A 12,083-nucleotide genomic window follows, 5' to 3' on the forward strand; every position below is an offset into this window, starting at 1 on the left:
CTAGTCCCTCATAGATCAACTTAAGTCATAGGAACTCTTTGTATTCTTCTGTATTAAGTTCGGGGTTCGCATCAGTACATAGTGGGCTCTTAACTTGGTGGTTTGGGGATGGATTTGGCTCGTAAGAGACTTTCTTTCCTTTCCTAGTTGTCAACTTTTCTTACTTGTAATTATCTTCTTTCTTCAACATATGGGGTACATCGCGGGCTTAATAACCAACGGTTTATAACATTACTGATTCACAATCTAATAAATGATCATGTACTTCAAGGAAATTCATATTTCATTAGACAATTGCTTTAAAATGCCTTTTGAAAAAATGAAGTCTAACACATAACTTAGACGATCTAATCGCCTTACACATAGTTCTAGACCCTCAACCCCTAAAGATACACATACAAAAGGACTACGGCTACCAACACCACTACTAAGGCCAACACGACAAAGGAGGCTCTCCTCACAAAATCTTGAATTGCACTCCACGTCACCATGTCAGGCTCTGTTTGATCAACATAAGTGCAAACTTGTGGTACCATCTAAATAAGCTAGTGAATGTATTCCCGGTGGTATCGCTCTTGGTTCCGGAGCCAACAGATTTGAGCTGCTTCAGGTGTCTATCCTTGGTGTCCGGCCTTTGCCAAGCAGGTACTCCTAGGTAGATGGGGTTGTCGCCTTCTTCAACACGTGGTGGTCAGAGGACGGATGTTGGTGACGGTACTTGTTCCAAATAGCTTTCCTCCAATGAGTATCCAAGCGAGTATTCTTCTTCCACCGAATCCTCATTTTGGCTCCCACCATCATCTCCCATTAACTCCATGTTCTCATACTCATACCATTCTTGCGAAAACACCATCTTTGCTGCAATTTAGCCCGTATAAGTTAGACTAGGCACATAAATTCCTATCCCTAACATGAGCTCACGATTTTAGTAAGGATACTTCTAATGTATCCTACTTCTCTATAACCAAGACTCTGATACCAACTTCTATAACACCCCGCCAAGGCGGAATCTCTAGGCGTTCATTTGTCAGATCCATGAACACATAATTCACCAGAAAACACTTAATGCATTCATAATCCAGGTCATAATGTGATAATACGATAACCAAAATATTTCATAGTATAACATGCGAAGATAGTGTTTAATAAACAAAAAGCTCATAGCAAATCCACATAATCTCCATGCATTCCAAAATATCACTTAAGCACATAGCCCTTAGGCATTACCTGAAAAATATGCTTGAAAACGTCAACTAAAAATAGTTGGTGAGTCTGTCGGTTTTGACACGGTAAACAATATTTCTTTCTTTCATAAAAATAGCTCATCATGATGTTACATTATATGCTATGTTCATCTCATTCTAGCACAATCCCGTAACCTAGCCGATTCGTCTCTGGCCCCGCCAACGCCTTTCCAGGCTCGTTATCTCTAATGTTTTATTTCGGAACGTTAGTACATACACACATAATGACAAATAGCATTCACATCTACATAGTTGGCGCCACCAACCGTGAATGGGGTGGACGTCCCCAATAGTACTAACCCACTTAAGTGACTTAACACCAACCCATATCAAGCAAGAGTTAAAGGTTACTTAATCATCAACTAAGGGGACTTAAGTGATAAATCAAACTTATGCAAACATTCAATCATCTCAAGCATAAATATCAACATCGAGCATTTAAATATTCAAGTAATTCAAATCAATATATTTAAGCATATTTCTCCCCAAAACATATAAAACATAAAAAGGGGCCACAAGATCTCACCTTCTGGGATTCTAGCACAACTCTTTTAGGGTGCTTCCAACACAATCCCTACATTATCACGGTTCCTCATTCCGTCTCACTATGCTATGCAATACTCCTCTAGTGTTTCATACTTTTCACAATTTAAGGGTTTACTACTCATTTCATTATTTACAACAGTTTATTAGTGGAGGTTAGGGTTCGGTTTTGGACAACCCTACCTCCAATCTAGTCATTTTGATTTCTCTCTTTTAAAGACATTGAGGGTGCTACACATCTTAGTATTTTAAGTTAGGGTTTAGTCTTGCTAGATAACAAACACACGCTACCATAGAGTGGATAATTGATACATTCCATTCTCCCTGTGTGATTTCTGCATAACAAACACGCTACCATAGAGTGGATAATTGATTCATGTTCATCCCAGTTGCTTCCACTCCGCGTCATGATCATCAATACGAGTGGTTGGTTCCTAATTTAAGTCGCTATTGCTGTCGTAAGATCGGAATCGAAAGATATCGTGTGATTAAAAAGTAACTGAATTGGTCAACTGGATTTAAAACCTTTTTTATTAAGGACTCTGAGTTGCACCTTTGGTTATTTTACCGATTTGTTTATAACTTAAAAGCATGTTTAATGACAAAAATACAATCTGTCCAAAAAGAACGTTGAAACTTGAAAATATAGCTGTGAATTTATAACAATCAGTGAGCTTTTTCCTCATAATACAGCTGATTTAAATCTGAGCTTGAAAAGGAAAGAGTGATAATCCCATAAAATTGCATACCAATTAGTTCTAATACATCAATAGTGATTCTAATAAGTTCAAAACAGCTGATTTAAATCTAAGCAAAGCTACATATTTCATTGCTAATTTATTGTTACAAATGAATGAACGAATCAATTGGTGTCAGACGCATCACTTTCAAAGAAGGCCGAATGCAGAGCTTTCACACATCTTTCTGCTTCGCTGTCATTTACTATGAGTGATATATTCACTTTTGATGCTCCTTGGGATATCATCTGAACATTCACTCCATTCACACGAAGAACTTGGAATGCCTATTAACAAAAACATACAAAATGCTCAATTTTAAAAACCACCAAGCCGATCAGTGCAAGATTCAAAACAAGGCATACCTTCTCTAATACAAGTGACGACCTCTGAACATTCCCAATCAGTGAAATAATCGATCTGCGTTGAAGGAGGTTCACTATGGAGATTTTTTCAAGTTCTTCTACAACATGATCAAGTTCCTGCACAAACATTTAAACGTTTCACACCAAACTGAACTATATATGTAATCACTTAAATCAGATTGAGAATGGTATCATACGCTTTCCTGCTGAATCAAATCCCTACTCCAAAGCTTTGAAGGATCTAAAGTTAAAGAAATGCTAACTTCACTCGTAGCTACAACATCCACGGATATACCAAAATCCTCAAAAATTGAAAAAACCTGAATCATGTACCCATTGCAGACTTAAAAACTGTGGGGGCAACCAAAAAGATTAGACGTTGTTAATTATGACTTTGTTTTACCTTAGCAAGAAATCCGTATTGACCCAACATACGGGTGCTAACAATGTCTAACATGGTGACATTACGTTTCAAAACAATGCTGGTTAGTACTGCCTGAAAATAGACATAATATTAGTCTTATTAAATCGTTCTGAATTCTAACTAGCAGCTAGGTTTTACAATCTTTTACCAAGAGTATAGTGTTACTTACCTTACTCATGTCTCTTGATTTAGTTATCAAGGTGCCTGGAGCGTCAGGGTTATAAGAGTTTTTAACCCTAACAGGTATATCGCCCTCTCTTGCAGGCCTCATAGACTGTGGATGTAGGACCTATTGAAAGAGCATAAAAACAAATGTTCACATCATAATTTGTTCAGTTTCCCTGATATTTTTCATATATAGTGAGTGTATAGAGATGGGAAAATGGGTGAATGGTCAAAACAACCGACTTTTTGTACAAGTCAGGTTGGCCCGAAATACCTTTTGTTCCTTTTGTAATATTCTACAGTGTTCAATTTAACTACAAAATGTATATTCTTACAATAACAAGCTAATTTTTGGAATAAAGCGATTAAGTAGGTTGTTGAGTGCATTAAAAATGGCTTTTTGGATGAGTGTTGGCTGATTTAAGAGTAAATGGACTCTAAATATGCAAGTTGAGCTATACCTGAGCACCAAAATATGCAAGTTCAGCTGCCTCATCAAATGTTAAATATGGCACAGGTTCAGCACCCGAGTAAATATTAGGGTCACATGTCAGGACACCATCCACATCTTTCCATACCTGTAATGAATGAATTTAGTACTTTTTTGCCAAATCATATGAAAATTGTAATGGGGTGATTGGATGTGCAGTTTAAAACGATTATGTGATTTCAAATTATTAGAATCATATAATCTTCTGTAATAAAAGCGGCTGTATGACAATTCTATAGAGCACTTCTAGTGTGTAATTACAAGATACAAGCGCACACAATTAAAGATCCAATGCAACAGCTTCACATATTTTTCATTAATATTTAAATTTTGGGTTGTTCACTAACCTGAATTTCCCTCAACCCAAGTGCTTTACCAATGATGGTGGCAGTCAAATCGCTACCACCTCGGCCCAGTGTAGTCACAGCACAAGTTCTCCAACCCTATGAACAATTTATAGAATTAACAACAGTAAGAATAATGGAAATTAAACAAGAAAACTATTTTCAGGAAGTTGATGACAGAAACAAGCGTAGACTAGGTAAATAGAAGACCTTTCCAAGGAAGCCAGTAACAATAGGGATTGCAGGATCCGTAATCCAGTCACCATTTAGTCTCTTTGCTACAGCTGGATAAGTTGCTTCCAGTATATCTGCATTAGTAAACTCATCTGTTGTTATGATACCCATTTCGAATGCATCATACTGCTACATAGACACAAAGTCAGATCCAGATGCTTGTTGTGTAAATATAAACCATATTTCAGAATGCATTTTAAAATAGAAATTAGAAAGTAGTGCAAATTAACCACATACTTGGCGTGCTTTGACACCGATGTTATTCAAATATGCAGCAAAAATCCTTGTGGACATGCATTCCCCAAATGAGACTAGGTAATCTTTGGCACGCGGTGTGAATTCCTTCAGTACAGATATCCCGTTAAGCAACCGTTCTAGTTTTTCCAAGTGTTCTGCAAGAAAGACAAATGTAAGATAATATAAACCATATTTCAGAATGCATTTTAAAATAGAAATTAGAAAATAGTGCAAATTAACCACATACTTGGCGTGCTTTGACACCGATGTTATTCAAATATGCAGCAACAATCCTTGTGGACATGCATTCCCAAAATGAGACTAGGTAATCTTTGGCACGTGGTGTGAATTCCTTCAGTACAGATATCCCGTTAAGCAACCGTTCTAGTTTTTCCAAGTGTTCTGCAAGAAAGACAAATGTAAGATAAAAGCTACTAAATATATTAGCACAAACGGGCTAGGGGTGTTCAACATTCGAATTGGACTCAAGGAACTCGAAATTTGACTCACTCAAATTCGATTAGCGTGCTATGCGGTGGGATATACAGGGCTTGATTGATTGATTGATTGAATCGAATTTCAAATGGAATACGAATTTATGATTTAAAATTCGAATTCAAATTATTCATTATTTTTATTACAGATATTCATATTTATAAAAAGAAAAACTACAAAAGTCTTTTAAGTTCTAAATACTATAAATTGAAAGTTTATCATTTTGGTTATTAATTCATGTATTTTTTGTTGTTAAAAAAACTCAAGTTTGTGGTCGTTTTGATATTGGAATCAAAATAGTTTGCTTTATTTTTTTTTTTTTTACTAAACTCAAATCGCATCCCATTCGAATTTCATTCTTGAATCGAATTTCAAATTGGCTATTTACAAAATTCGATTCGTTGAACACTCCTACAAGGGGCATTTGATCAAAGTAAATAAGAAAGCAGTTCATTTATATTGCAAAGTATATAACATTGAAGATGCACCTGTAATGAGTGTTCTTTCTAATCCAAGCTCATCGACTGTCCTGAGAATGCAAAATCGGTCACCCGATCAGTAAACTAATGTGTAAGAAGTTGAAATTAGCTAATTAAAACCGATAAATGAAGAAGATTTTGACCTATAATGGAGGTCTTTGACAAAGCTCAAGTCTTCAATTTCAGAGACGACTGAAAGACAAGTTGCAGCCTTCTCTCCAGCCTGTAGCACAACTCAGAATGAATGAATTCAACTATATATTAGAAATGTAGGAATAATAATAAGAAGAAGAATAGAAACCAGTAAAAGCTTGTTGGTGGTCTTGCCCATGGCAGACAAGACAAAGACAGGAGCCTGTTGTGGGAAACCGAGAATCAGGTGAGCCACTTGTTTCATTCTGTCTGCAGATGCCACAGATGATCCACCAAACTTCATGACACATGATAGCTTTTTGGTTATGTCTTGACTAGCTGGTTCTTCATTTCTGGTGAGGACATCTGCCACCTTTTGTGCATTACAAAATACCCTAAGACCCCCTTTTCCATTGCTCTCGCGAAACGAAACAAGAGATGAAGGGTGCAAATTGAAATTGAAATTGAAATTGAGGTGGTGATGGGATGGGGTTTTGGAGAAATGATGGGCCCCAGATATGTATGTGGATGTGGCCATTAATGTGTTGTGACAATTAACAGAGAGAGAGAGAGCTGGTCAATTAGCTCTCCCTGATAAACAAAACAGAAGGACTGCCTGCCTGAAAATGAGTTGAATTAGTATTTATTACTGCAAAATGATAGAACAAGAACAAGCAGGTTTCATAAATAACAACGCAAGTAAGAGAATGTAATGAATGGGATGGAAAGTATATATATACATCTATCTACCTATCTAACAGATTTCAAGCAATAAGTTCATCAAAATGCTCTATTCTGCCACATGGCAGCCAACTTTGTCCACGTGGCAATGCAATCTTTTGTTGATAAAAAACTCGCGGGTCATACCCGTTTTCTTATAATCCGATCCAGGCGATGGATTATTTTCACAACCACCCTAACACCGCTGCCGTCTTTCCATGATTCTCTCCACCAGTGAAGATTATGAACACGATTGCATCGATCTGTTTCTCTAAATCTAAGAACAATCACGATCTGCAGAAATATCACCATCTTCAATTTCATTAGGTTTGTTCTGTTTCATCTTCAATTTTATATGATATAAACCCTAAATCTTATTCTTCATTGGCTTTCGAAATATGTTCTCTTTCATCTTGATTTTTATTTGATATAGATTATTAATCGTCTTCCTTAATTCTTATTTGGTTTCGAAATCTTTCCTAATGGGGTTTGAATTCTTTGAAAGGATGGTTGTAACTAAAATCGGTTTGTTAGTGTTATTACTATCCAAACCAAATCTTATGCCGGAATTCTTTTAATTTTTTTAATTCAGTTTATGTCAAATGCTCTATTGTATGCAAAAGTTCTTTATTGAGTTTTATGCTGTAGTAGAAACCAAATTTCTACTGTTTATATTTTTTAGGATTTTGTTTTGGAAAGATGGTATTGAGAAGCTATTATGCTAGGATAAGATGATCAATTTCAAGTAATTTGATTAAGAAATGAAGAAAAACCATATATTTGGAATGATTGTGTGAATACAAGTGTGTTAATAAATCATTTTGTTAGAGCATAATACTAACCCTAATTTTCGTTTACAGCTTCGAGATTAGTCAATCAACACAATCCTTCATTTTCATGAAGGTTAAAGGTATCATTCACATCTGTAATTGTCTTCAATTGTTAAGCTATAAGAGTAACCCTTATTTTGATTTTAGATTTTTCTTCTTTAATTTTAAACTTAACCATAATATTGGTTTATCAACAAAATCGGTCATCGTCTTCAAGTTTAAAGGTATCATTGCTTTCAATACGAAATCATCTTCAGTTTTTAAACTAAAACAGTAACTCTAATTTTGATTTACTGTTTCGTTGAACTTTAAAACTGACCCTATTTTTGATATACCATAATTTTAAAGGTTTAAATGAAGATAATCGTTGGAGTTTTGGTGATTATTTTTTGTTTGTTCCAGTTCAAGAAAGATTAAGGGATTCTATTTGTGTTCATGACCATCCCGGTTTCAAAGAATTGGTTTTTGACAGCTTTTTTTTGGGCCGTACTTTGCGTTATCTGGTAAAGTGGTATGTATATATTTATCGTAATTCTGTTTTTGTTGTTACAAAAGATGCAACGGCTTCCATGAGAATTAGGAGAGCTTGATGAAATAAATAAACTTTTAGTTGGCTGATTCACACAGGTTGTGCTTTATCATGCTAGGCCATTTTATACACAATTCATTTTTTTTTCTGTTTTTGTTTTTTACAATTAAACTTAAGACCTCTACTGGCTTACCTTTTTTTTTTTTCTCATTTGCAGCCACATACAACAATCTTTCTTTACCATTACCGACACTAGGATACATAAGACAATTCCTTAGGTAAATTGTTTTACTCAAATCTTTCATGGATGAGACCAGGAAGGTATGTTTATTTTTCCTAATCTTTTGGGTAAAACAATAGTTAATTATCTTTTTATTAGCTTTGATTCAAAGTTTTGTAAAGGTAAGTTTTTTTCTTTTTTCAGGATGGATATAATCAACACTTGATATTTTTAAGGTTAATTAGACAGTTAACTGTCACAAATAAACACCTATGGATCCCCTTAGAGGATTATTACAGAGGATAGAGTTATTCAGTTTCGGTCCATTACAGCTATCAAAGGAAAGTGCATGTGCATTTTACAAGTTTGAAATTTGCAATGTGTTCAACTGTCTTTTGCAGATCTAAGATACAAGTAGTTTGCATATTATTTTGTGGCTGCAAGTTTTAGTGTTTTGATTTTGATTAATTTGGCCACCAAGGGTAATTCTGGAATTTGATTTCTGAACTCATTTGAAAACTGTAGAAAGTTTGTAAATTATCAGTAGTGGTTATATTTTGAGTGATTTCTCAACAAATTGCAGATTGCGAATTGCTATGTTTCGGTTGATAGTTTATAAGGGGTTATACTTTGAGTGTGATCCACTACATATATTGTTATGGGTCAAATTGATAATTCGGGAAAGGGACATTTTTGGTATTAATTTTGTAGCTTAAATTTTGGTTTGATCAAATAGTCAATATATATTACACATTCCGGAAATGCCATGTTTTTTTTATTAGTTTGTTTACCAACCTGTGTGTCACACGTGTTCTAGCCTAGAGTATTTTGGTCAATCAGGTCAAGACAGGCTTTGACTAAAATGAGTTGGGATCATATTAAAAAAGTTTAAACTTGGTCTTTAAAAGTTGTTATACATTTAATAAAAAATGATTTTAACATTTGCATTCGTGTTGTTAAAATCAAATTTGTAAGTTATAAAATATATTTTTTCAGCTTTTCATTATTACATATAATTGCTTATTTTCAATCATAAAAATTTATATATGTTTTGTTTATTTTTATCAATTTTATGAACAAACCCGTGTAGTACATGGGTTCTAACCTAGTATGTGTATATATATATATATATATATATATATATGATGTGCAGATGGAAATGATACCTGTCGGAGCGGCGGCGGAAGGAGGTAATAAAAAAGGTATGGTTGGTGGAATATTATGTTTATGTTATGGTTTTAATTATAGAAAAATTCCTTAAACCGTGTTCTTCACTTCAGATCCTTGTTTCCAAACGTACAACTAACTGCTCTTTACCACAGATTTTGCTTTTTCAAACATTTTGTTTATTTTTATTATTATTATTCAAACGTCAATATTTCAAATTGATTTGACTATAATAATTTATTTTAATGTTTGGTCTTTTGTTAGATCACCAGTAGTGGGCGGCGAATCCGGGCGACAAACGGCGAGAACAACGCCCCCCTCCCCGGCGATTTTAGTGGCGATATGAGAAGGGGTTATTGCCGTCAGGTTTAGTTTACAAAATAATAATAAAATAATAAACATAACCGTTGAACGGTCAAATTTAAAAAAAAAACAAAATTAATTTAAACAGTATATAAATATAAATATATGTATATATATATATCCATTCTTCTCCAAACTAATACCCATTTCATACACTACACATAATCAAAGTCTTCAAAAATACAACAAAAATAAATCATAGAAACAACCCGAACCAACCGAACCACCCATTCCCTCCTTTCGGTCAATTCCTTGGTTCGCAAAACCAACCGAACGTAAACATGCAATGGAACCCGAACACCCGAAACCAACTTAACCAAAACTATCAGTTTGCTTTCGCCGACCCGAACCTAAGCATGTATGCCATCTATCTCATGCCCCAAAACCTCAAGCCGGCGTTTGGCTCTACCCAACCGGAGCCGATGACGGTGCCGGAGACTCAGACGAAACGGGTCTCGGTTCAAGCCAAAAGCCGACCCGTAAACAAAAAAAAACAACTGGGGGAGCCGATGGCGCAACGTAATCCATACAAGCAATGGACCGAAAAGGAGGAAGTAGCCCTCGCAAGGGCTTGGATCATCATTTCGGAGGATCCCGACGTTGATAAGTTTTTTAATATTAACTATTTATATAACTTTATTTAGTGTTTATTAAAAATGTATATTAATTGTGACAAATAATTTTAATTTGTAGCTAACTTTCAAGCCGCCAGGTTATTTTGGAGGAGAGTATTTGAAGCTTGGCTCTCGTTAACAGGTAAACTCGAAGACTACAGGGGTAAAAAAGCGGTTCAAACCCACTGGAAGGGCCTTAATTCCGATTCCCAAAAAGTTTCCGGGATATACAACCGCTTGCGCGGGGCTGGTTGGTGTAGCGGGAAAAACGACACTGGCATCCAATCCAAAGCGTTAAGCGACTTTCGATCTCAAGGGCACACCGAAGGGCGAATCGGGAAAGCGTTCAAGCATAATGTTGGGAAAAACTAAGGCTATGCGCGAAATGGAATGGGGCACCCACCGTTCCGTCGCTCAACAAGCCGGCTCATCATCTCAGCCTTCAAAAAAGTCGAGGACATCTTCGTCGACAAATTCAAGCACACCAAACACACCCTTCGATGCTCGTAACTTTAACCTCGTTGACGAAAACGACGCGGTTAATTTAGAAGACGACGAAGACGACCAAGTACATGAGTTGGCTCGACCACACGGGAGAGCAAGAAAAAATAATACAAATAAAGGGGAGGGTTCGTCGTTTTCACGATTCAACCCCGCGGACAGTGAAGAAGTCGAACATCTAAACGAGGTGTTCAGTTGTTTCAAAACACGTGTCGTGGAAATGGGAAACGACATGAAAGCATCCAACAAATATCACAGAATGCTAGCCCAGACGTTTGAACCACGACAAATGAAAGAAAGCTACGAATCCCTCAAAGCGGACAGGTTACGCGAAGAGGCCGCATTATTGCAACGACAACGAGTTGAAAAAATGCACGAATATTGTGGATATTAGTTTTTTTTGTTATGTATTTTTTTGTATTTCTTTTATAACTTTAATGTATTTTTATTTAATTATTTAATTTAATGGGTTTTTATTTGCTTAATTTAATTATTAAAAGAAAATAATAAAAAATGGTGACGTGGCACTGGAGAGGCTACAACGCCATTACACCTCAAAAACAAATTCTTATCATTTGCTAACTGGACGTCACGTGTCGCAATTCGTCGAATTTGTAACTCCTCCATTACACATGGGTTTATGATGTTACCGTATAATTATATAATTAAAGGATTTTCCATTATACTTTTTATTATAAAAACACATAAGTAACCTGTGTAAAAAAACTCACCACCATTGGATTGAGATTCCTCTTTAGTCTTTACTAATGAAGGGGGCAAAGCTTGTATGAACCACAAGTGGTTAGTTGGTTTCTAGAGAATGATTTTGGATGTTTTTGACCTTTATCATGTTCTTACCATTGTGGGAGGCCTTTTTGAGGGGCAATCGGTTTCCCACAAAACATTTGAAACCAACTTGTGATAGTTCATGTGTTATATAAATATACTAGTATTTTTACCCGCACGCTTCGTAGCGTATGACAACGTTAATCTGACGTAAGATGTTTTTTCTCATATTTACATCATAAAAATGCTGAGTGAAAACCTACTATTCAATAACATGTAAAAATAAAATCAGAAGCTAAATTCAAATAAAATTCAACATGTCTTATGATGCTCCATGTGATCCATTATCAAGTTAAGCATGCCAACTTAACTTACACATCTTATGCTTCTCTATTTTCATTTTATGCTTGTCTATTTTCCAAATATATCTATGAGGCATCTAAGAAGAAAACTTTCTAGAGGCT

At 35.5% G+C, this 12,083-nt stretch overlaps 1 protein-coding gene and 1 long non-coding RNA gene across 3 annotated transcripts; one reads left to right on the forward strand and one right to left on the reverse strand.

Annotated features, from left to right (window-relative positions):
• Positions 1-2,521: 2,521 nt before the first annotated feature.
• On the reverse strand, positions 2,522-9,405 carry LOC143608478 (aspartokinase 2, chloroplastic-like). 2 transcript variants are annotated; one of them, XM_077083505.1, is made up of 13 exons: positions 9,355-9,405; positions 6,059-6,509; positions 5,901-5,980; positions 5,767-5,807; positions 4,784-4,938; positions 4,523-4,672; positions 4,316-4,411; positions 3,940-4,056; positions 3,483-3,602; positions 3,293-3,385; positions 3,087-3,209; positions 2,890-3,006; positions 2,522-2,811 (listed from the first exon to the last, which is right to left on the reverse strand). In XM_077083505.1, the coding sequence occupies exons 2-13, from the start codon at positions 6,425-6,427 to the stop codon at positions 2,650-2,652; spliced, it is 1,623 nt and encodes a 540-aa protein (XP_076939620.1). In that variant the 5' UTR covers positions 6,428-6,509; positions 9,355-9,405; the 3' UTR covers positions 2,522-2,649. The 2 variants fall into 2 exon arrangements, with proteins under 2 accessions (XP_076939620.1, XP_076939619.1); XM_077083504.1 differs by lacking the exon at positions 9,355-9,405 and having other exon boundaries at positions 6,059-6,608.
• On the forward strand, positions 6,990-9,135 carry LOC143608474 (uncharacterized). Its single transcript, XR_013149266.1, has 3 exons — positions 6,990-8,066; positions 8,186-8,289; positions 8,393-9,135. It is a non-coding gene; the product is annotated as an uncharacterized LOC143608474 (long non-coding RNA).
• Positions 9,406-12,083: the final 2,678 nt, after the last annotated feature.

Source organism: Bidens hawaiensis, unplaced genomic scaffold, assembly GCF_021521415.1.
Source record: "Bidens hawaiensis isolate Kalapana, Puna unplaced genomic scaffold, B.hawaiensis_p1.1 tig00419376_1, whole genome shotgun sequence".
Lineage (NCBI taxonomy): Eukaryota > Viridiplantae > Streptophyta > Magnoliopsida > Asterales > Asteraceae > Bidens > Bidens hawaiensis.